At 42.9% G+C, this 26,510-nt stretch overlaps 1 protein-coding gene across 2 annotated transcripts in view; it reads left to right on the top strand.

Moving 5' to 3' along the window:
- The window catches only part of CROCC2 (ciliary rootlet coiled-coil, rootletin family member 2), a 156,227-nt gene extending 138,142 nt beyond the window's left edge, over positions 1 to 18,085 (top strand). The window contains exons 30-37 of one of the 2 annotated variants that reach the window (XR_008891056.1): positions 2,203 to 2,366; positions 4,512 to 4,952; positions 5,148 to 5,297; positions 5,943 to 6,122; positions 7,013 to 7,144; positions 9,066 to 9,245; positions 12,844 to 13,012; positions 17,879 to 18,085. Coding sequence is in view for 1 of the 2 variants with exons in the window: in XM_056564688.1 (XP_056420663.1) it covers positions 2,203 to 2,366; positions 4,512 to 4,952; positions 5,148 to 5,297; positions 5,943 to 6,122; positions 7,013 to 7,144; positions 9,066 to 9,245; positions 12,844 to 12,915 (1,319 nt within the window). In the remaining variant the exon portion in view is untranslated. Of the gene's footprint in view, positions 1 to 2,202; positions 2,367 to 4,511; positions 4,953 to 5,147; positions 5,298 to 5,942; positions 6,123 to 7,012; positions 7,145 to 9,065; positions 9,246 to 12,843; positions 13,540 to 17,878 lie in introns of those variants that run through there. The other variant, XM_056564688.1, reaches the window with a different exon arrangement.
- The last annotated feature ends 8,425 nt before the right edge of the window (positions 18,086 to 26,510 follow it).

Genomic DNA, 26,510 nt, shown 5'->3' with positions numbered 1-26,510 from the left:
ATGGGGCGGAGCTGTGAGTGTAATGAAGAGATTTTGGTTGAAGGACCTGTGAGATGGGTGTATTGGGCAAAAATTGTGTTTTCTTGAGCTGAAATAGGAAACATGGGAAATAGAAAATAGAAGGGGTATGTCTTCTCCGATGTTAACCCTTCAGTTGCTGTCCCTCTGTTAACTCTTTACAATGCAGCCCTCACGTCCTCCCGTTAACCTTTCCCTGGTCCCTTAATCCCGTTTTGTTTTTTTATCCGATTAATCGTACCAATAATTGGCTAACTAAACAATTATACAAATAATTGTTGGTGGCAGCCCAAAGATAGATAGATTGTACTGTACATAAAATAGGTGTATGGTGTAAATGCCTTGAAATCATTAGGTTATCCAAAGGGTATGCCAGCACCGCCCATTCTGACAACTCCAGGTCCCCCTCTGCTCACCGCTTGCTTCTTGGTTCCTGTGAAGCATCATGTCTGCAGGAACTTCCCACTCAACCAATGACTGACCGCAGCAATGACCTGCCTCAACCTATGTCTGGCTGAGCAGACATGATGCGCTGCAGGAACCATGAAGCAGCATCAAGGACCTGGAGCCATCAAACAGCTGCAGTGGGGGGATCAGGGTAGGTAAGTATGCTTTCTTTCTTTTCTTTTTTAAATGGCCTCCTGGAAGTAGTGAGTCTATATTCTCTTTTGCACTCAAATCAGAATTGCAGTATTATACCAGATAGTAGTGCATTTAAGCATCTGAGCCTGTACTTCAAGTTCACAAAAAATAGCTTTTATTGTTTGTTTGTTTGTTTTTTTGTGCCTCTGTGAATTTTCATGTGCCTTAATATTCTTTTCTAAAGGCATTGAAGGTACACAGAGGTACAACATGGATCCATAGAAATAGTATGTGCTGCTTATCAAAGATCTGTACAACATGAATCCCAAATACACACGTGCCCTGAAAATGGTGCCATTCTCATAAATGTACCAGAGCTGTTTAAAGTGTACTTGTTGTTAACAAAACTTTTTATATAATGTACATAATACCATTATATGTATATTTGTCATATAGATTGGTTAAAAAATATGTATATTTTTGGGTGAAAAAATGCTGTCCCTGTAGCTATTGGAAGTAAGGACAGGACAAGCAGGGCTCTGTGCAGGTTCCTGTCTTGTCAATCATCCTCATGTGTGAACCGGGGGCATGTCACAGAGCCTCACTGCACAGAGCCCTTCTTGTCCTCAGTGTACAGAGCCCTGCTTGTCCTCAGTGTACAGAGCCCTGCTTGTACTCAGTGCACAGAGCCCCGCTTGTCCTCAGTGTACAGAGCCCCGCTTGTCCTCAGTGTACAGAGCCCCGCTTGTCCTCAGTGTACAGAGCCCCGCTTGTGCTCAGTGTACAGATCCCCGCTTGTCCTCAGTGTACAGAGCCCCGCTTGTCCTCAGTGTACAGAGCCCCGCTTGTCCTCAGTGTACAGAGCCCCGCTTGTCCTCAGTGTACAGAGCCCCGCTTGTCCTCAGTGTACAGAGCCCCGCTTGTCCTCAGTGTACAGAGCCCCGCTTGTCCTCAGTGTACAGAGCCCCGCTTGTCCTCAGTGCACAGAGCCCTGCTTGTTCTCAGTGCACAGAGCCCTGCTTGTTCTCAGTTCACAGAGCCCTGCTTGTCCTCAGTGTACAGGGCCCTGCTTGTCCTCACTGCACAGAGCCCAGCTTGTCCTCAGTTCACAGAGCCCTGCTTGTCCTCAGTGTACAGAGCCCTGCTTGTCCTCAGTGCACAGAGCCCTGCTTGTCCTCAGTGTACAGAGCCCTGCTTGTCCTCAGTGTACAGAGCCCTGCTTGTCCTCAGTGTACAGATCCCTGCTTGTCTACCCACACTTCCTGTATTTGGACTCCTCATAGAGATACACAGACACAGACCGAGCATGTTCATTCTTCAAGCGGAATCCGCTAGCAGAAATCAATAGAAGTCAATGGTAAAAAAAATTCCGCCCGATGTCCTTTTCGCGCGGAATTCGTGCCGAATTTGCGCGGAAATGGCTGAAAAACCCTTCTCTTCTTTGTCCCCCATTTCCGCGCGCAATTCCACGCAAATTGTGTGCGAATTTTGCGTGAAAATAAAATAATTTTTTCTGCCCGTAAATTTTTCGGCGAGAACTACTCTTGATTTACTCAGTGTGAACATACCCTAAATGCTCAATGTACTTTTTTTTAATAAAAGGGCATCAGAAAATGGAGGAGCGTCTTGGCACCGCTCATACAGAAATGCGTCTGCTGCAGGACAACTTGCATCAAGTGGAGATAGAGCGACAAGCAGCAGGAGAGCGGGCCCTGAAACTGGAGCACAGCTTACGTGTCAGCGAAGATGAGAAGAGAGACCTACAGGTACAGAGGAGTCAAGAGAGCGTGCTAATATAGATACAACAGAAAAAAGATTGTCCAGACTGTTATTCTGCATGTTATACCTAATTGCATTCTTGCCTAATTCCATTTGTTATTACTAGAACATCAAGCCTGTTATATGCCTACACCTACGGTTTATGTTACCTGTTCTGGACTTGTCAGTAAACAGGAATGTCTACTTTGGATCAAATCCTCTCCACCCATTTGTTTGGATGTGTTCACTTTACAGTAGAAATTTGCTGGGATTGCACTTCAAGGGACCCCACATGACCTTTTCTTCTGTTGATGCCTACAGCAACTGTAGTCGTAATTGGTGGAAATCATACTTGAATATTGTAAAACACGGGAATTGCTTTAATGGGGTACTCCGGTGGAAAACTTTTTTTTTTTTTTTTTTTAAATCAACTGGTGCCAGAAAGTTAAACAGATTTGTAAATTACTTCTATTGAAAAATCTTAATCCTTCCAGTACTTATTAGCTGCTGAATACTACAGAGGGAATTCTTTTCTTTTTGGAGCACAGTGCTCTCTGCTGACACAGTGCTCTCTGCTGGGGAGCAGAGTACCCCCTTTAAAAAAAAACAGCCATTATTAGCCATATTATCTTATGCAACCCCTTTGATATAAAATACTTAACCACCGTTTTAATTGGGAAAAAGGACCCCCCCCCCCCAAAAAAAAGTAGTTGAAGTCAGAAATTCATGCCGCATACAGTCTAATAAATTATGTGTTCTGAGGTTTATTGCTCATTTATTAAGTTGTAAATAGACATGATTGAGTTATAAACCCTGAAAGTGTAATTTTTTAATTGTATTGAATAAAGAGCATTGAAGCTGGATTCACTGCACAGTGGTACTTTAGTCCAGATGTCTCTTGCACCTAATAAGGGGAGCTGTGATGACCTCCTTTGCCGTAAACTTCCCTTTACTCTGGTTGGCGAACAGAGACAGGCCTTAAAGGGGTATTCCAGGAAAAAACTTTTTTTTTACATCAACTGGCTCCAGAAAGTTAAACAGATTTGTAAATTACTTCTATAAAAAAATCTTAATCCTTTTAATAATTAGCAGCTGCTGAAGTTGAGTTGTTCTTTTCTGTCTGGCAACAGTGCTCTCTGCTGACATCTCTGCTTGTCTCGGGAACTGCACAGAGTAGAAGAGGTTTGTTATGGGGATTTGCTTCTACTCTGGACAGTTCCCGATACAGGTGTCATCAGAGAGCACTTAGACAGAAAAGAACAACTCAACTTCAGCATCTCATAAGTACTGAAAGGATTAAGATTTCTTAAAGGGGTACTCCGCCCCTAGACATCTTATCCCCTATCCAGAGGAGAGGGGATAAGATGTCAGATCGCCACGGTCCCGCTGCTGGGGACCCCGGGGATCGCTGCTGCAGCACCCCGCTATCATTACTGCGCAGAGCGAGATCGCTCTGCACGTAATGACGGGCAATACAGGGGCCGGAGCATCGTAACGTCAAGGCTCCGCCCCTCGTGACGTCACGGCCCGCCCCCATCAATACAATTCTATGGGAGGGGGCGTAGCAGTCATCACGCCCCCTTCCATAGACTTGCATTAAGGGGACGGGCCGTGATGTCATGAGGGGCGAAGCCATGACGTCACGCTGCTCCGGCCCCTGTATCGCCCGTCATTACGCACAGAGCGCACTGCTCTGTGCAGTAATGATGGCGGGGTGCCGCAGCGGCGATCCCCGGGGTCCCCAGCAGCGGGACCGCGGCGATCTGACATCTTATCCCCTATCCTTTGGATAGGGGATAAGATGCCAGGGGCGGAGTACCCCTTTAATAGAAGTAATTTACAAATCTGTTTAACATTCTGGAGCCAGTTGATATATATAAAAAAGTTTTTTTCCTGGATCACCCCTTTAAGACTTCAGCTGGATCTAGTGTACTATTATACAAACATGCTACAATAGAGTTGTGTCTATACCTGCCCAACTGCTGCAGGTGAGTGTCTGTAATCCACGTTACCCTATTCATTAGTGGTTCACTAATGTCTCTTCTCTCTGTTATGCCAACTGTTCATGCAACCAGAAATTTGTGCTTTTAGAATTATGTACATTATTCATGTTACACTTCTTCCAATGGGTGACATTTTATTGGTCCTTTCAGGAGCGACTGTGCCGGGCTCGTAGTGATGAAGGCAGGAATGAGCTTGAGTGCAAGAGCCTAAGAGAAGTGCTTGAAGCCTCAGAGAACCGTGGTACTGACCTGGAACTAAGACGACGCTCTCTGGAGGGTGAACTAGAGAGGACGCGCCTCTGTCTCGCAGAGAGGGAAGCAGAAGTGCAGGCACTGCAGGACAGAGCACATTCTTTGCAGGACCACCTAAAAGAGAGTGAGGATAGGGAGGCAGCTCTGCAGAGGGAGGTGCAGAGGTTAAGCTTTGCATTGACCAAGGCACAGGATGGCGAGCGGCAGCTGCAGGAAAAGTCGCAGGGGCTGTCACAAGCTCTTGGAGAAGCAGCAGCTGGTAGAGGGAACTTGCAAGATGATGTGAATAGACTGCAGGGAGCATTGACGGCTGCTGAGCAAGATAGACGAGTGTTACAGGTAACAGAAAACACATACAAAATTCTCAGTTCAGTACAATTAATGGTTTGAACACATAATGTGTACCTGGACGTGGTCCCAGTTATCATGGGGCAGGTTTGGGTGTGCAGTAATTTATTTCATATGGAATGTTGGCAGATGTCCTAATGGTTTTCTTTTCATTTGTTCACAATGTATTATTTATCGCTTCTACAGGAGCGGCTGGATTCGGTACGGCAGGCATTGAGTGACAGCAAGAGACAGAACTCACGTCTTACACAGTCAGTACAGGAGCACCAACAGCAGCTGGGAGAGCTGCAGCTAACCTGTAGGGAATATCAGGCCAGGTCAGAGGAGCTGCAGCAGGTGAGCTGCAAATAAACTAAACACTCACAGCCTAAGTTTCCACTTGGTTTTTTTCTGGCAGTTTTTGGAGATCTGCCACTGCAGTTTTTGAGCCAAAGTCAGAAGTGGATCCATATGGGAGGAGAAGTGTAAGTCCTTCCTTTATATGTCCTATTCCTTTTGAATACACTTCTGGCTTTGGCTCAAAAACTGCAGTGGCAGATCTCCAAAAACTGCTAGAAAAAAACCAAGTGGAAACTTAGCCATAGGATGAATACACCAATTTCACAAAATTGGTATTATTAAAAGTGAAAGTGTTCAACTATGAAAGTTCAGAATTTGGATGCCTTTACAGCTTACACCGCAACTTGTTATTTTTTTCTTTGTGATGTCATTTTTAAAAATGACAATAAAACTGCACTAGAAAATTGTTGATTAAAATCCACACTTTAAAGAATGTCACCATCTAGATATGATTTTTTTTTTAGCTCTTCTTAGTCATAATATTGCCCGCACATGCTACATTATAATGACTAGGAATCATTTGAGGTAGTCAGGCCAACAGTCTGACGGATATGAACTACAGCAGCCATCACTACTGGCAACTCATAGAAGATACATAATACAGTTTCTTTAGAAATGTTTTTATTTGGATGACTTTTTTAGGCTCTTATCAAACACCAGCAGAGGGAGAACGAACAGGGTATTGCACTTGTTGAGCTGCAGGAAAAAGTGAAGGCGCTGCAAGGAGACAAGACACAGGTCGAGATCGATAAACAGGACATTCAGCATTCTGCGACTCTTCTAGAGAAAGGGAACAACACATTGAGAGCAGCTCTGGAAAAGGTAACGACATTCCACAGGACTCATGTACTTTGTTGAAATTGGATAATAGATGCACACTATGGAAATTCAGTGAGAAACTTCCATGCTGAATTCTATTAGGGGATCCATAATGCTCAGAATCAGGGTTAATTTCACATGGAAATTAACCCCTGCAGTTCAAAGTCCCATTGACTAATAGGCTTTTAGGTAGATTTTGCCAAAGAATGTTCATTCTTTCAGCAAAATCTGAATGTGTCAGAAGTTTTAATAAGGAACTTTATGCTGCAAGTGGATTTCAAATCCATAGTGTGCATGGGCCCTTAGTGTATATTGGCCCTCATTTACTATTGCAAACCCGACATGCTTTGTGGGGTTGTTGTTCCAGATTCTGGCGCATTGCGCCCAAAATTCTGTCTGTGCCAGAATTTGCTCCAGAATTGAAAAAGCCATGGCTAACTCCATTTTGCTTAACAAAAAAAAAAGGGGGGGGTGTTGGGGCGTGGCTGTCGGGGAAAGGGGGCTTGGTCACCGAAAAGGGGCGTGTTCCCAACATTTTCACAAAAACCCAACATATTTACTAAGCTTTCCACATAAAATGTGGTGGATTTCAGCTGAGGAAAAACCTACAGATCAGAGCATGTGTAAGAAAAAGCAAAGTGTAGGGAAAGTGGAAAATGTAGGGAAACCTTAGTAAATACCGTGGAAAATAAATTGTAGGGAATTAAAACCCACAAAGAAACCTACACAACACTCTTAGTAAATAAGGGCCAATATCGTTAAGACTTCAGATAGAGTCTATGGGCAACAGGTCAATATAATCCTAATTTTACCTGTCCTAAGGTTCTGGAAAGCGTCTACAGTGTGTACATTGAGAAGCTCATCATGTTCTTTCATTGTTCTGTGATAAACAGGTGAAACGTGAGCAGCTGCGTTTAGAAGGGGAGACGCAACGACTCAACATAGAGAAGGAGCAACTAAACCAATTGGCAATATCCCTGAAGAAAGAGCTAACTGAGGCACAGAGACAGAATCAATACTTGGAGGTATATTAATACTCTCTACCGCTATTGAGTCCAGCTGTAGGGATTATGTGCACTAGTATTAATTCTTACCAGGCTGTACATGCAATTCCTGTGAATACTGACAAAACGCTATAAAAAAATCCATCCACTCATTCCACACATTGGTGCTCATACCCACATTGCATCCCTTAGTTGTATATGGCCTATATGTCTATATTCAATATTACCTTTTGAGAGGATCATTAATTTGCAGATCATCTTCCTCTCTGGAACCAGAAACAACAAACAACTTTCTGTGTGATCACCCAAAGGTGTTTGGTTTGTAGGCGTCATGATTTCTTGAAAATAGGAGATGGTCCAGCACTTTGTATTAATGCAGCTTTATTGAAGATCCCGACACACACTTAAAACGACTATACCATTAGACGCGTTTCGAGCGCGTGCGCTCGAACCGCGTCTGATGGTAGATTCGCTTTATGTGTGTGTCGTGATCTTCAATAACGCTGCATTCATACAAAGTGCTGGACCATCTCCTATTTTAAACTACTGCTGGGTGCCTAGCCGGGCACAGGTCCGTGCACCGCACAGGGAGAGGTGAGCTGGACTTTGTTTCTTTACCTTGGTCATGATTTCTTGCATAAATAACTTTATAGTTAGTGTTATGTAATAGGACATAGTCATACATTAAAGCATCATAGTCTCAATACTATATGATTCTATGATGTGTGCATTATATAACATGCAACAGCGTTTATCACTTTTCTGACCCTAATGCAGGCCATACACATTTCGTGGCTGAATCCTATACACATGCACATTCAGCTTGGCTGAGCATGCATATGTTATCACTAGAGAAAGTTGAGTAAGCTGCTGCCCGACAACGGATGGCAGCTTTTCTGTCTCAAGAACAATACAATCAGGCATGTCGAAAACCAATGGCGTGATCCTTATGTCCCCTGACAAATGTCTTGGGGAAGAGTCTGGTGGCCTTCATAAATATTGGGGGTTAGCCAGTCCAACCAAAATCAGCAGGTTCTGCCAAAAGTCATCTAATGTGTATGACCAGGAAAATGTAGGTCGGGGGGCTCACACTATATGTAGGATATATATCGAGGTGACTGTGTTGCACGTAACCCATGTGCCACAATTGAAGTAAATAGATAAATTATATACGGTAAATAGTGGTAGATGTGATAGGCTGTGTATATATATATATATATATATAGATAGATATAGATAGATAGATAGATATAGAAATAATTATAATAATAAATATATATAGAGATAAATATATAGAAATGACAGACTAGTTGTACATTGAATAAAATGATGACATTTATTAAATTGACAATAATAAAATGGAAAATAAATGATTAGATTAAAATAATATATACAGTCCAAGCAGGGCCCTTGCTATGGACTAGTAAAAAATATTTAAAAAATGATAGAATAAAAAAGATTATGTGTGATTCAGTTATTCATGCTACAGCAGCCTATAATATGGGTGGCTGTAGCATGAATAACTGAATCACACATACGGTAATATTTTTTAATTCTATCATTTTTTCTATCATTTTTTCATATTTTTTACTAGTCCATAGCAAGGGCCCTGCTTGGACTGTATATATCATTTTAATCTAATCATTTATTTTCCATTTTATTAATGTCAATTTAATAAATGCCATCATTTTATTCAATGTACAACTAGTCTGTCATTTCTATATATTTATCTCCATATATATTTATTATTATAATTATATATATATATATATATATATATATATATATATATATATATATACCCTATCACATCTACCACTATTTATATATATCTTGAGGTCTGTATCACATTTTTCTATTTAATGTGTATGGCCACCTTATTTTTTGAGACGGATTTACCGTATATGCCAAATCAAATATATTGTTTTTGTTATTAAAATAGACACAGATGACAGAGCTGGAACGCGCTCATTCTCAAAGGCTTATGGAAATCAGTATGAGACATCGTCAGGAACTGGATACAGAGGGTGAAAGATTGCGCATTACTCAGCAGCAGGCGGAATCTACACTGGAGTCTAGAGAAAGAGCTCATAGACAAAGGATAAGGGGTCTGGAGGAGCAGGTAAAGACTTATGGGGAATACATATCATTGTTGCAATGTTAAAGTGCATCTGTCAGCAGTTTTGTGGTAATAAAACGTCTGACGGCTCCAGATAGCCACAGGGAAGGTAAATGCATACATACCTATGTTTCCAATAATGCCCGGGGAGGCAGGAAAGGGCCCGCCTCTATGACTGTTCAGCAGCTGCAGGCGGGACATTAAATGGGGTTTTCTTTGTTGTCCTTTTTGCATAAGGATACCCTGTGGCTATTAAGAGCTGAAAGCAGTTTTACTACCACAAAACTGCTGACAGACATATAAACAACTTGTAAAAGTCATTATAGGTAGCATGGCGTATCTACTGACAGGTTACAGATGGAGATTTGGGCACAGTATATAATATTTAATCCATTCTTCACCCCTTCTCCACTGTCACCTGACATATCGTCTGCCCCTGCTTCTGGAAACATGGCACCAGTCCAACCTTGTGCCACCATTTTGTAGACTATTTTGTGAGCATAATTTATTTCTTCATATAAAGTAGCTGCATGATTTATCACCTGGTTCCGGATCAAGGGCGAAAAAATGTAAAATGAGTTGCCAGGGTAAAAAAAAAATATAATCATTTTAGAGAAATAATAATAACCCTCTGTCCCCCTGTCCTGAGGCTTTATCTATTAGCAAGAGTGAGAGTGGAAAGGAAAGAAAGAGCGTCTCCCACTCTGATGGACAACATGGACAACCCATTGATTTCAATGGCAAGTGCACAGAGCACAGTGAATTAGCACCACCTAACCGTCAACCAGTACAAACCTAGATCGCGAAGCCCAAAAATACATACAGACCCCAAAACAAGAGAGCACAGATAACACAGTATAAATCAGAAATATCTTTATTATTTTTATAATCTTTATTTACCAAATATATGTTAAATGATTAGACAGTTAAAAATGGGAAAACCTCTTTAAAGGGGTACTTTTTTTTTTTTTTTTTAAATCAACTGGTGACAGAAAGTTTAACAGATTTGTAAATTGGTTCTGTTAAAAATCTTAATCCTTCCAGTACTTATTAGCTGCTGAATAATACAGAGGAAATTATTTTCTTTTTGGAACACAGAGCTCTCTGCTGACATCATGACCACAGTGCTCTCTGCTGACATCTCTGTCCATTTTAAGAACTGTCCATATTAGGAGAAAATCCCCATAGCAAACTGTCACGATCAGATCACACCCTGTCGGTCCAGCCAAGACGGTAGAGAGAGTGTGATGGTGCAAGGGTTAAAGCCGCCAGACCTCTGGGTATCCACTACTAGTCCCAGCAAGTCACCAAATTAACCCTTAGATAAACGTGTTTCCACCAGAGCTGCCTTCAGAAAGGTGAGCTCATATATTTAGAGATCAAAGACCAGAGCTGATTAATTAAACATTTAATCTGATAAAAGGTATCACAGTGCTGACTATATAAAAATACAGGAACAAATGACATACAGTTACAAAAATATATAAAAGAGTTTGACAAGGCAAGTTCAGAAAACAAAAGATGAAGTTCTTACAGCATGATGATATAGCAGTCCACGAGTGAGTTCCAGCTGTTCTTAGGATGGTCTTGTCAGCTTGTTGCACAGCATTGAACACCCTGAGTCTAGCATTGTTAAATATTATATATCTGCCTTTTTGGAAGGAGACTCCATTCCCCCCTCTGATCTGATCCCACCAGGGGGTCTTCTCTCTTCCTGGCCCCTTATCTGTTTGATTATATGATGGGACCAGAGTGCATAACTTCAAAAAAGCCTTTAACTTCAAAGGAGATGTAAACAAACAGCCAGACCCCCCAATAAAATGCAATACACAAAAACACAGTCTGAATGACCTCTCACCCATGGCTTGGATAATACATCACACAGTTATAATTATAATACACATATAGGATTTTAATAATCAGGCCTTGGGCCTGACACAAACATATGCTGCTCTGGACAGTTCCTAAAATGGACAGAGATGTCAGCAGAGAGCACTGTGCTCGTGATGTCAGCAGACAGCTCTTTGTTCCAAAAAGAAAACCATTTCCTCTGTAGCATACAGACCCTAAAAAGTACTGGAAAGATTAAGATTTTTTAATAGAAGTAATTTACAAATCTGTTTAACTTTCTGACACCAGTTGATTTAAAAAAAAAGTTTTCCACAGGAGTACCCCTTTAAACATTCTCCATTATGTGGGCTCCACACACTGTTGGGAAAAACTATATTTACATTGATCGGGATGTTTCTTTAGGCAGACTGGGTAGTGGTCTAAGTAAAGTGACCGTGTAGTGGAGGGAAGCGGAGGCTTCACTAGAAGAGACAAACTAAATGAGAACTATTTAAATTGGAGCAACTAGAAAAATATCCTACTAATGGCCAATAAATAAATGCATCTTCACTCATTAATGGCCAATAAATAAATGCATCTCCACTCATTAATGGCCAATAAATAAATGCATCTCCACTCATTAATGGCCAATAAATAAATGCATCTTCACTCATTAATGGCCAATAAATAAATGCATCTCCACTCATTAATGGCCAATAAATAAATGCATCTCCACTCATTAATGGCCAATAAATAAATGCATCTCCACTCATTAATGGCCAAGGCAAAAATACTGCATTCCTGCACCACTTATGAAGGGGAGTCGGGTATTGGGGTGCTAACTTGTTAGCGACATTTCTAACTGGCAGAAAGCTTCAAAAGAATTATGAGAGGCCCCATTTGGTCATTTAAATATGTTCTCCATATAAAAAATATTTACCGTATTTTTCGCCGTATAAGATGCACTTTTTCTTCCCCAAAACTGGTGGGGAAAAGTTGGTGCGTCTTATACGGCGAATACACCTCTATCGGGTCGGTCCCTGTGGCCATCAACGGCTGGGACCTGCGGCTAATACAGGACATCACCGATCGCGGTGATGCCCTGTATTAACCCTTCAGACTCGGCGATCAAAACTGACCGGCGCGTCTGAAGCGAAAGTCGGGCTTTTCGGGACCGACGCGGTGAAATCGCGGTGTCTTGAACAGCTTCCAGGACATCGGGAGGGACCTTACCTGCCTCCTCGGTGTCTGCTCTGTGCCGGGATCCCCTGCATGGCGGCGCTCTCCTTCGACGTCATCACGTCGATGCGCATGCCGTCCCGTCATCCAATAGCAGCAGCGTGCGTAGCGACGTGATGACGGCGACCGAGAGCGAGGATACCGGGGAAGAAGATGTCCGGAGCGTCGGGGACAGCACGGGAACGCGGCGACAGCGATGGAGCGATATCCAGGGCAGCGGTGACGGGCCCGGAGCGGCGTGGACACGTGAGTACTACCTCCTATCCAGTGGTCTCCAACCTGCGGACCTCCAGATGTTGCAAAACTACAACTCCCAGCATGCCCGGACAGCCGTTGGCTGTCCGGGCATGCTGAGAGTTGTAGTTTTGCAACATCTGGAGGTCCGCAGGTTGAAGATCACTGTTGGGTGCAGAATCTTTTTTTTCTAGATTTTGCACCTTTAAAATTGGGTGCGTCTTATATGCCGGTGCGTCCTATAGGGCGAAAAATACGGTAGTTTACACCAAAAAATATATATATTTATTTTTTATAGGTAACCACACTACAAGAGCAGCTCGACCTGGAGGTGAAACGTAGACAGCAGACCTTGCGTTCTGCTCATTAACATCTACCTAACATGGACACAATGAAAGAAATGACATCAGAATGTATCGCATTGAACTACTTGTAGCCAGAATTGTCTTCTCTCCGAAAAGTCACAGGTTCCTATTTGTACCATGCACAAGTTATTTGGTATTCAGCAACTAAGGCCACTACAAAGCATTGTCAGTATAGAGGGATTAATCCTCTTTGAGTTTTTGATCTTTTGTCATAAAATATATTTTATGTGCACTAAAGTCATAAATGTATTATAGGGGGATATTCTTTTCTGGGGCAGATTAATAATCACATGAAAAGAATTTATAACCAGGAATAAAAACGCTATCTCGGCAGATTGATGTGCTCCTTTGATTCAGCTGAGTTTTACTTTCAGTAGTGGCCCATGAAATATTACAGTAGATAACCTTTGTATTACAAACTACACTTTGAAGATAGGCAGATGCCACCTACCCACAGCCAACAGCACAATGACTACAGCTTAAGATGTTTCTGTAGGGGGATCAGTACATTTGGTGTGTTTTTCCATCTTCAGGTTTTCTGATATAGTTGTAAATGCCAAAAATTAGAGATGAGTGAACTTACAGTAAATTCGATCCGTCACGAACTTCTCGGCTCGGCAGTTGATGGCTTTTCCTGCATACATTAGTTCAGCTTTCCGGTGCTCCGGTGGGCTGGAAAAGGTGGATACAGTCCTAGGAGACTCTTTCCTAGGAATGTATCCACCTTTTCCAGCCCACCGGAGCACCTGAAGGCTGAACTAATTTACGCAGGAAAAGTCATCAACTGCCGAGCCGAGAAGTTCGTGACGAATCGAATTTACTGTAAGTTCGCTCATCTCTACCAAAAATGGATCTAAAAAGAAGAGATGTCTTAGCATTTCTTTTAAACATGTCCTCCTTTTATGACCCTAAACCTGAACATGAAAAAAAAAAACCTTAAAGGGGTACTTCTCTGCTCAGCGATTGGAACAAACTGTTCCGAAAACTGGAGTCGGCGCCAGGAGCTCGTGACGTCATAGTGCCCCCGCCCCCCTCCCCCCCCCCCCCGTGACATCACGCTCCGCCCCCTCAATGCATGTCTATGGGAGGGGCCTGACATCCGTCACGCCCCCTCCCATAGACTTGCATTGAGGGGGCGGGGCGTGACGTCATGAGGGGGTGAGGTTATGACGTCACGGGCTCCCGGCTCCAGCGTTCGGAACAGTTTGTTCCAAACGCTGAGCAACGGAGTACCCCTTTAAATCATTAACAATCCCACCCTCAAAGAAGACTCTAAAAGACTAAGATCCTCTCCAACTCAGCATCACTAACAAAATGTGAAATTACCACAGACCACCAGTCACCTATGTTTTCTTACAAGCTACTTCCAGTGCTTGGAATACCCACAATCCCGAAGATGGGAGCATCAAAAAGGCCTATTTAACCCCTCAAGGACCGACCCATTTTTTACCTAAATTTGATATGTATCTCTTTAAATGGTAATAACTTTAGAACAGAGCGATTCTGAGATAGTTTTTTCGGGACATATTGTACTTTATATAACTGGTGCATTTTTGTTGACACATGCAGCATTTTTTGTGAAAAACTTCAAAATATTGTGAAAAACTGGAAAATTTCTGGCGTTTTTAAAAAAAATTTGTGCGGTAAAAGTGATGTTATATTTATTCTGTGGGTCAGTACGATTATGGCGATACCCATTTTAAATCGCTTTCTATGTTCTTTTTCCTTTTCTGCCCAAAATTATTTTTCTGCCATTCATTTTCCAACAGCTGTAACATTTTTATTTTTTGTCCGACGCCATTGAGTAAGGGCTTATTTTTTGTGGGATGAGCTGTACTTTTTATTGGTATAATTTTTGTGCTACGTGCTACCTTTTGATCTTTTTTATTCCGCTGTTTGTACCCAAAAATTTTTTTACGGCGTTCACCATGCGGGATAATTTATATTATAGTTCTATAGTACACGTCACGTCACGGACGTGGCAATACCTATTATGTATTGGTGATAATACAGGGCTTTTATTGGGAAAGGGGCCTTTTTTTTTTTTTTTCACTTCATACTTTTATTGAAGAACGTTTTATTTCATTTTTTACACTTTTTACAGGTTATACTATGTTGCAATACATTTGTACTGCAGCGCAGTATAACCTGATGAGCTGCAGACACTACAGCCTGTGCGATCCAGCCTCTGGCTGGATCTCCCAGGCTTCCGTAGCAGGCATACAGGAGGACATGATCTGACATCCTGCTGCCATAGCAACCAACAGCGACCCGCGATTGCATCGCGGCGCCGCCGTTGGAGAACAGGGGGAGAGCGCTCCCCCTGTCAACACCATAGATGCCGTGATCAGGTTTGATCACGGCATCTATGGGGTTAATGCTGCCAGGACCGGCGTGATCGCGGCTCCGGCAGCTGCAGCGGGACTCCGGCTGTGATTGACAGCCGAGTCCCGTCGCCGATCTCCCGCGCTGCCCACGGCAGTGCCGGAGATCACTATGACGTATGCATACGTTCAATTGTGCAAATGTGTAGGATGATTGGACGTATGCATACGTCCTGTAGTGGGAAGGGGTTAAGATAGGGAAGAAAACAAACAAATATATTTTGTGTAAACCAAGACCTCTTTGTTAAAATCCATATGTAAAAGCAGGTGCTTTCGCAGAGTAGCTTTGATGCTTTACATTACATATTACTCTTATAATACTGTTCTGTAAGGCTGGGTTCACGTATGTCCGGCATAGGTGAACTCAGCCTAAATCTCACCGCAACTGATACTGCAACTGATGACAATGTGCATCAGTTGTATGGCATCCACCATCTATTGTTTCTGGTACCGGACAGGTGTCCAGTGCCGTCCTGCATGTCCAACCATCCAGCGTCAAAATTGGGATGCTGGATGATTGTGAACTGTCCCATTCAAATGGATGGGACCAGTCCTAGCATCAGTTTCCTTCTGGTGCCGGAGGGAAACTATGCCAGACAACTGATTTATGTGAACCCAGCCTTACAGATAGTAGGGGAGAAGGATCAGGCATGTTGGATTTCAACTTCAAAATCCTTTTACCCGAGTGGAGATAAGCTGCCGCCAGAGGAATCTGACAGTGGCTTTCTTTCCTTTCCACTGAGTACACAGAGTGTGCATGTGTGTGGGCAAATTGGGATGAAAAGCTGTAGGCTAAATAAGCATTCAGCCAACAGCTGTCTTATGTGTATAGGCGGCTTTAGGCCTACACTGCTTACAAAGATTTTACCTCATTGCAAAGACTATACTATACTTTATTTTTATTTACTGAAATGATTATTACAATGTATACACATGATGTTTTTTGCTATGTTAATACTATCATAGCATTAGTGTTACTCTTATCAGGTTAAGGCAGCATGGTTTCCATAGGCTCAGACAATCAGCGTGAGTGCTCTTATAAGTCATATCAGCCGTCTCATTGTCTATATCTTGGGTTTATAACAAAATAAATGTGCACAAAAAACAGTGTTGTTCCCCAAAAAATCCTCCCGCTGTCAGCTTGTGTCCCGCTACTGTCAGTGAGGACATGCTGGGAGTTTTGCTAATGCTAGGGGAGATGTGAGCAGACAACATTCTGAGGGAGGGGGCGGAGACCTGCACAGTGAGGCCACACCCCTTCCCTTTGAGAGGAATTCAGACTAGTGAGCTAAACTAAAAGTGTAATAAAAAATAAATAAAGGCGCTAGACACATAAATTAGATGTACATGGTCAGGATTAGGTACTGAGTGATATATTAAAGAAAAAAAAATGTTGTTGTATCTGACGAGTACGCTTTAAAGGAAAACTGTCAGAGGTACTTGCTGGTAGTGCGGAGGACGCTGATCAATATGATGCCTACCATGCCCGAATCCGTCCAGCCGTTCGCCTGATATCTTCATTTTTCAGGATATGCAAATCATCTTCTAACTGGCACGGGCAGGGTTACTGCCTTCATCTGGCACTGTGACATCACCGCCACTCGGCCTGCAGCACCGTCCGGCTTATGCATATTCATGCCCTCCCTCTCCTCCCCGCTCTGTATGTGACCTCCACTGTGCATGTGCCGGCTTCCTGCGTAAACCTGGAAGCGGCCTCAGCGCAGTGGAGTCACATACAGAGCGGGGATGAGAAGGAGATACGGAGGGAGGGCATGAATATGCATAAGACGGGTGGTGCTGCGGGGCGAGCGGCAGTGACGTCACAGTGCCAGATGAAGGCAGTAAACCCGCCTGTGCCAGTTAGAAGATGATTTGCATATCTTGAAAATTTAAGATATCAGCATAACGGCGGGGCAGATCTGGGCATGGTAGGCATCATATTGATCAGCGCCCTCCGCACTACCAGCCAGTACCTCTGGTTAGTACAGGGGGGGGATTTGGTGACAGTTTTCCTTTAAGACAGCTTTCTGACGAATGAACAGCTATCTATCCTGCTCCCCCATTAACACTTGGCTTGACCAAGTGTTCATGTATTCTGAATGGGAAGAGGGTAAAAAGCCACTATAAATCATCTTCGGTGGCGGCACAATATGCTCAACTGGCAGATTCTGGGGAGATTTGGGAGTCTCTCATATCCTTTAGATGGTCATCTGATCCAGCCAAAATCGTTTGTATGGCCAGCTGGAGATAGGTAATAACAATGCTAACTGCTACCTATTTATTGCTCTTGTAAATTGTCATTTATCCTTTGTATACTTTATTGTGTTATCATTTAAATGTAAACTACTGTTACAACAGGTATTCAGGATAAACCAGGAATTAAAGATTATAATACAATAAATATTATATATGAATATTTTTGCAGAATTGGTAGATAATATACATTATACAAATTTTTACCAGCGTTTTGTAAAAATAAATTAATGTTTTTATTATTACACATTCTTTTGCTTTTTCTTTATTTCTTAACTGTGTCCACTAGTATTAACTAGGGCTTTCTATTTTTTATTTTACACAATTATAGACTGCTATATTTAATTTTGCCTGTAATGGAGCTGGAGGGGCATTGAACACTCTCTCACAGACTACAGCTGATCACTGGAGGTGCCAGTATTGGGATACCCTGTTCTGCTTACTATCACTAGACCTGCTCTACTAGACCACCAGGATTTTCTTATCTACCTATGCTAAACATTAAACATATAACAAGCTGAAACATGTGCTTTCTCTGAGCTTGAACCCCTTCAGCAGCCAGTGATTGACTAACTGGCTCAGGTACTTACTATTAAGACAGTTCGTCTCAGAAACAGGAAGTAATGTCTGGCCAGGAGTTTGTGGCATACTGGGTAGGTAAGTATGGCTTTTTTTTTAGGTTTACAACCCCCATCCATATTATTAATGTCCCTGGACAACCCTTTTAAGAATAGAAATATTAAAGGGGTACTCCGCCCCTAGACATTTTATCCCCTATCCAAAGGATATGTCTGATCGCAGGGGTCCTGCTGCTGGGGACCCCCTTTTGATCTCCGTGCTGCCCCCGGGTTCAGCGCAGGAGGCTCGTGACGTCACGACTCTGCCCCCTTATGACGCCCTCTCAATGCAAGTCCTAGACTTGCATTGAGGGGGTTGGCCATGACGTCACGAGCGGAGCACAGCCGTGTCGTCAAGAGCCTCCACCGTGCATCGCCAGTCATCCTGCACGGATCGAAGTTCACGCTGTGCACCACATGTCTGGGGTGCCGCAGCCATGATCATGGGGGTCCCCAGTGGTGGGACCCCCGCGATCAGACATCTTATCCCCTCTTCTTTGGATAGGGGATAAGATATCTAGGCACGGAGTACCCCTTTAATTGTTTATTGGTGTGGAAGAAAGTTTCATAGAGCCAGGGTGACAGATGCAGTATACACTGGTTTGTGTCATGGCCCTGTTTAGGAATCTCGTGCGTTGGAGGATGTTAAACATAGTTACGAACACCAAACTACATGCAGCAAATACCAAAATCTGTGCTTAAATAGTCAGAAGTCTGTCTTGTTGCAGTGAATGGCTGTGGCATGTGAAGATGATTTAAGGAATAGCGCTACTGTGTAAACATGGAGCCCGGTACTTTACACAGTTCACACACACACAACACTACAAACTTGATGAGAGCTGTCAGAGACACGTTGAATAAGTCACTCTACTCACCTTCCAAAATAACACACTACTCTATTCTATTCATCCAAAGTTCACAGCACAGTACATTTCACATTCCATCATTAACTCTCAATGAGTTTTATATTGAATCTTGAAATAATATTTTTGCCATATTGGCCAATGTGGCATACAGTGCCTAGGCTAGATACCATTAAATTATTACTAGCTTCATATTTATATAATAGTCTTGGTAATTTAGAGTTCAGGATAACAAGTTCTGCATAAAGGGCTCTTTCAGTCCTGTAGTTATTTTTATCTGTAAGCTCCGGTCATGGGGACATTGTACTGCTGTAGGGGACTGTAAGCTCCGGTCATGGGGACATTGTACTGCTGTAGGGGACTGTAAGCTCCGGTCATGGGGACATTGTACTGCTGTAGGGGACTGTAAGCTCCGGTCATGGGGACATTGTACTGCTGTAGGGGACTGTAAGCTCCGGTCATGGGGACATTGTACTGCTGTAGGGGACTGTAAGCTCCGGTCATGGGGACATTGTACTGCTGTAGGGGACTGTAAGCTCCGGTCATGGGGACATTGTACTGCTGTAGGGGACTGTAAGCTCCGGTCATGGGGACATTGTACTGCTGTAGGGGACTGTAAGCTCCGGTCATGGGGACATTGTACTGCTGTAGGGGACTGTAAGCTCCGGTCATGGGGACATTGTACTGCTGTAGGGGACTGTAAGCTCCGGTCATGGGGACATTGTACTGCTGTAGGGGACTGTAAGCTCCGGTCATGGGGACATTGTACTGCTGTAGGGGACTGTAAGCTCCGGTCATGGGGACATTGTACTGCTGTAGGGGACTGTAAGCTCCGGTCATGGGGACATTGTACTGCTGTAGGGGACTGTAAGCTCCGGTCATGGGGACATTGTACTGCTGTAAGGGACTGTAAGCTCCGGTCATGGGGACATTGTACTGCTGTAGGGGACTGTAAGCTCCGGTCATGGGGACATTGTACTGCTGTAGGGGACTGTAAGCTCCGGTCATGGGGACATTGTACTGCTGTAGGGGACTGTAAGCTCCGGTCATGTGGACATTGTACTGCTGTAGGGGACTGTAAGCTCCGGTCATGGGGACATTGTACTGCTGTAGGGGACTGTAAGCTCCGGTCATGGGAACATTGTACTGCTGTAGGGGGACCAGCAACCCAAACACTAGACAGCTCCATTTGTCTGGAGTCACTTTACGTTAGAGGTATCTATCAGTGGTGTATGGTGTTACAAAAATGTACAGAGGGCATAATCGTAGTGATGCCCGGCATTAACCCTGTAGATACCACAATCAAAGTTGATCGTGGCGTATACCTCTTTATAAAGGTTGTGAGTTGTATTACAATTTGGCTTCATTAATTTCAATGGAACTGAGCTGTCATACCACATATAACCTGAGGACAGGTGCTGTTTTTGGAGAGAAAAAAATAGCGCTGTTTTTCTGATCCTGGATAACCCCTTTAAGCTATCCAAAGTCTGTACAAATGTCAAATTTTGATGTTGTTGAATTCAAACTGGTGTTTGAAGATCAATGGTTCTGTCCAGTTGTCTAACTGTTGACAACTCAAGAGCAGAATGGTAAATTTTACCGTCTTTTCTGCCTCCTGTCACCAGTTATACACCCTGTTCCAAATTATTATGCAAATGATATTTTTCTCATTTACCTAAATAATTGATGTAAATAACAGTCGTGTAATTCTCGTGCTATCAACTATTAAGAGTACAATTAAAATTGTATTGAACAAACCTGCTAAAGTTAACAGTATTTTTTTTATAAATAAAAACTTACAATGAGTTGTTCCAAAATATTTCGCACAGTAAGTTTCAAAACACTTTATAAGAACTGAAAATGGTCAATTGTTGTGTTTGCAGCATATTTTCTGTAATCAAAAGCTATTTCAATCAAACTTTTAACAACATTTTAACTTTTTAAAATTTTAACAGGTCATGTTACATTTTAATATAGGACCCCTTATTTGATAGCAGCTTTACAAGTCTTGCATCTGTTGGACAATTTCTGCTTGAATTTGTTTTGCAAGATGTCAGAATAGCCTCCCAGAGCTGCTGTTTGGATGTAAACTGCCTCCTACCCTCAGAGATCTTTTGCTGGAGGATGCTCCAATAGGATTGAGGTCAGGGGAGGATGGAGGCCACATCATGACTTTCTCTCATTATATCCCCATAGCAGCCATTTATGCAGAGGTATTCTTTGCAGCATTAGATGATACATTGTCATACATGTAGATGATTTTATTACGGAAAGCATAGTTCTTCCTTTTGTACCAGGGAAGAAAGTGGTCAGTCAGAAACTCCACATAATTTGCAGAGGTCATCTTTACACCTTCGGGGACCCTAAAAGGGCTGTCCAGCTTTTTTCCCATGATCCCAGCCCAAAACATGACTCCACCATGGCCTTGCTGACGTCGCAGCCTTGTTGGAACAGGGTGGCCGTCCACCAACCATCCGCTACTCCATCCATCTGGACCATCCAGGGTTGCATCGCGCGTTCATCAGTGAACAGGACTGTTTGAAAATTAGTCTTCATTTATTTTTCTGCCCAGTTCAGCCGTTTCTGCTTGTGAGCATTGGTTAGTGGTGGCCGAATAGAAGGTTTTTGCACAGTTGCAAGACTCTGGAGGACTCTATACCTTGATGTCCGTGGGACTCCAGAGGCACCAGCAGCTTCAAATATCTGTTTGCTGCTATGTAATGGTATTTTAGCAGCTACTTTCTTGATTCGATGTATCCGATGCAGAAATCTTCCTCAATGTGCCTTTATATGCACAAACCCATCTGTGCTCTGAATCAGCTGCAAATCTCTTAATAGTGCGATGGTCACGCTTAAGTTTTCGTGAAATATCTAATGTTTTCATACCTTGTCCAAGGCATTAAACTATTTTACTCTTTTAGACAGCAGAGGGATTTTTTTTCTTCCCCATATTGCTTGAAAATGGTGCTCTGCTTAATAATGTGGAACATCCACCTTTAGTAGTCTTTCCTTACATTGGGCTCACCTGACAATCTAATTATCACAGGTGTCCGAGATTGTTTTCGGTGATCAAAAGAGCCCCGAGACACAATGCCATCCATGAGTTAAACTGGAAAACAAAATATTTAATCTTTGTGACACTAAAATATAATTTACATAATAACTTGGAACAGGGTGTATATTGGTTTGTAGCGCTGTATCAAAAGAGCTCTTATCAATATATTTGGTGCAATTTCTGCGACCACATAAAACTGAAAATATGCAAAAATTCTAAAAGAAAAAAAGTCTGTAAAGTACTGTAAAGAACAGTAAAGTACTGTCGTGTGAAAGGGCACTTGGTATACAACTTTTCTCCATATGTTGGGTGAAGATTTGTACTACTAAGGCCCCTTTGACATTGCCTTTGTGCCCTGTCAGCAAACGTTCGTCAGGCACTTTTTTTTGTGTGCCTTAACAGATGTTATTTTTGACGGAGCACAACAGGTCCCCACAGATCCTATTTACTATTATGGGGTCCGTACGGCGCCATTGTTTTATGATGGGACTAGCGGGAGAAAAAACGTTGCATGATGTATTTTTCCTCCCGCTATTCTCCCTGAGTTCCCAGACGTGCCGTGTCACAACTACAGTGTGAAGGAAGCCTAAGCCAGACAAAACTCACTGTATGGTAGGAGGATGTATATAAATGACCCTCCTGACCTGGTTGTCCATGTGATCCTCAGTCCACCCCTGGTTCCATCAATTTTCATTAATATTGTAATGCATCCCAATATTGTAATGCATTACACAACTTTTGGGACTGTCTCCCTTTGTCCCAGTACTAAGATCTGTTGTTTGCCCAGGATATTTTAAAACCCTATCAGTGCTCTGCCCCATGGAAAGTTGTTACCTTTATTGCAAATATGATGTTCTGTAGGCGAATGGGTAATGAAAAAATATTAGTACACTTGTGGGATTGGATGGGGGATTCGTTTGGCCAGCTCAGTCTATATACATTTATATGTATTATTAAAAAAAAAACTATAAGAAATATGCTGTGTCATCAAAGCCACACGTAGTTAACATGAGAGATTGTAAAGTGTTTTACAAGTGTATGCGGAGCACATGCTTCCTACAGTGCAAATACCTATAGTGCTCCGCTGGCTTTCCACTCTGCTGTCAATTATAGAATAATTCTGATGTTAATTACAGATAATTTCCTGGATCTCATGGTGTTTGTCTGTTTGCCGGATCTCAGCAGGGTCACTTCTAGAGATTTCCTGTGCTACCTGTTTTTATGCCACATGGGATCTGTTTTTCTTCTGTGATCAGGAGTAACCTAATAGGTGAAGCAGTATTTATTTGTTATACTTTGTATTTTTCAGAATCTCTATATTTATTAACCTCTGTATTTATTGTCTGCTTTTCCTGATAGGGTAAGTTCACACTTGGTATAATGTTACTGTCATTACTAACAACTATGCAGAAAACCTTCGTCCATACATACCACCCTTTGAGCATTGGCCCCTCCTAAACAGAGCCTATCTCCAGATTAAGGAGTCTGAGAATTTTGTGGTGATTTGGCTAAAACGCCCCCAGAACTTTAAAAATAGTTAGTGCAAACATAACCAGCTTCAAGAGATCACATCAGCAACATTTCCTTCCCCCCTTGGACTGGCACATTTCATTGTTTCCATTGTACGAACTACTATATTGTCATTAAATCCAGTTCCATCCAACAACCTCACATGGGATAAGGGTGTACTGAGGACTTTATACATGACAGACTAACATTGACCACACAAAGTATCAGAGCCGGTAGTGCAAGCCATAAATCCACCATTTCATGTAAGAAGACTTGGTTCCCGATTCCCTATCCTTTCCTTGAAGCCAGACATACGGGGAGATTTACCAAAACCTGTGTAGAGGAAAAGTGTTTCAGTTGCCCATAACAACCAATCAGATCGCTTCTTTCATTTTTCAGAGGCATTCTGATTGGTTGCTATGGACAACTGCACCACTTTTCCTCTACAGGTTTTGATAAATCTCCCCCAATGTCTTGCAACTTAGGTTCCAGATCATTGAACAGGTTTCACGGCTGAGAGGGGGTGAGATATCCATCTGCTCAAACAGTGACAACCTTTTTGGATCCACACTCTACACACCCTAAGGGTATGTTCACACGCGCGGATTTTATGGCGAGTTTTTCCGCTGCGTATTTGAAAGTGGGCGGGCTCTTCTCGGCTGTCTGCCTCAGATTTTCTGCGCCGGAATTTACCCTGCGGAAAATCCGCCACAGTCCCTACTGACTTCAATGGGGCTTGCGGCGGATTTTCAGCAGTGTACATTCCGCTGCAGAAAATCGGCTGCGGACAGCCGAGAAGAGCCTGCCCACTTTCAAATACGCAGCGGAAAACCCTCTAAAAATCTGCACATGTGAACGTACCCTAAGGCTATATTCTCACAATTTTTGACATTCCGCAAACTGCGGGGTGCCGGCATAATGTGCTGGCGCTAGGACCGCACAGGAATGTGCCGTCTCATAGATGGCTATGCATTCCATGCGGACGCTGCACAAAGAATGAACGTGTTCATTCTTTGTGCAGACACAGTAAATTACATTTCCGGGCTGGAGACATCTGTCATGGAAATTCCGCTGTTTGCACAGAGCAGCAGACTCCTTTGAAATTTAACGGGACTCTGCTGCAGCGCAATCTCTGATGGAATTCCAATGCGGAATCCGGCACGGAAATTCTGACATGTGAACATGGCCTAAGCCTCATAGGACTCAATAGGGAATATGATGTAATTTATTGAACTACCTGTGATACTCTTTGACTTTATTCCAGGGGACTTTATTTAAAGGGCAACTCCGAAGGAAACAAGTAGAAAACAAATGTTTTCAAATCAACTGGTGCCTGAAAGTGGAACAGATTTGTAAATTAATTCTATTAAAAACATTTTGATCCTTCCAGTACTTATTAGCTGCTTTATAAAACAAAGACATTTGTGAATTTCTTTTCTGTCTGACCACAGTGCTCTCTGCTGACACTGTCCCGATTAGAAGCATATCCCCATAGAAAACATTTCCTGCTCTGGACAGTTCCTGACACGGACAGAGGTGTCACCAAAGAGCACTGTGGTCAGGCTGGAAAGAACTTCACAAATTTCTCTGTAGTATACAGCAGCTGATAAGTACTGGAAGGATTAAGATTTTTTAAATAGAAGTCATTTACAAATCTGTTTAACTTTCTGCCACCAGTTGATTTGAAAACATTTTTTTCCACCGGAGTTCCCCTTTAAGGATATACATAGTCAGTGACATATATTGTTTATAGTGTTTCACGATATTGCTTATTGAGTTTTACTAATCTTTATGTACTGTTTCTCTCCACAGACACAATGATCTCCAGGGGGACAAGTTCTAGGCTCTGGGTATAACTATCCATTTTCCCCTAATTTTCTTAACCTTATTTCCGTTATAGGTTCTCCTCTTCATTGCCCTTTTCTTCCGACTTCATCGTTCCTTGTTCCCTACTTCTTCTCTTTCCCATTTTATTCCCCTTCCTCTTTCTCCACTTATTCTTATCGTTTTACATTTTTCTTACCTTTCTCTTTCATCATTTACTTTATCAATTACAGTGACCCCCCGACCAACGATGGCCCCGACATACGATCATTTCAACATACGATGTTCTCTCGGAGGCCATCGCATGCCAAGGCAGCATTAACATACGATGCTTTTGTATGTCGGGGCCATCGCATAAACGGCTATCCGGCAGCGCTGACTGCTTCAGCTGCCACCGGATAGCCGTTTACGGTGCCCCGTGTGGTCCGCTGACGATCACTTACCTGTCCTCGGGGCTCCGGCGCGTCCTCTTCAGGATCCCCTGCATCGTCGGCGCTCTCCATCGTCGTCATCATGTCGCTGCACACACCGTCCCGTCATCCAATAGGAGCGGCGTGCAGAGCGACGTGATGTCGGCAACGGAGAGCGAGGATGCCCGGGAAGCGGAGGCCTTGCCAGAGCGTCGGGGACACCCCGGGGACGCGGTGACGAGGGGACGAAGGCGACATCCAGGGCAGCGGTGACGAGCGATGACGGTCCGGAGCGGCGGGGACACGGGAGTATAACCTCCAATACCAGTGGTCTTCAACCTGCGGACCTCCAGATGTTGCAAAACTATAACTCCCAGCATGCCTGGACAGCCAACGGCTGTCCGGGCATGCTGGGAATTGTAGTTTTGCAACATCTGGAGGTCCGCAGGTTGGAGTCCACCGCTCTGGAGCATTGATCTTGCTGTTTTAAACTATATTCATTTTTGCAACTTTATTACATATATTTTTGCACTATATGCGCTTAAAGGGTTATTCCAGGAAAAAACTTTTTTTATATATATCAACTTGCTCCAGAAAGTTAAACAGATTTGTAAATAACTTCTATTAAAAAATCTTAATCCTTTCAGTACTTATGAGCTTCTGAAGTTAAGGTTGTTCTTTTCTG

Source organism: Hyla sarda, chromosome 3 (genome assembly GCF_029499605.1).
Source record: "Hyla sarda isolate aHylSar1 chromosome 3, aHylSar1.hap1, whole genome shotgun sequence".
In the NCBI taxonomy this organism is placed as follows: domain Eukaryota; kingdom Metazoa; phylum Chordata; class Amphibia; order Anura; family Hylidae; genus Hyla; species Hyla sarda.
This window is presented reverse-complemented; position numbering and strand designations above follow the sequence as displayed.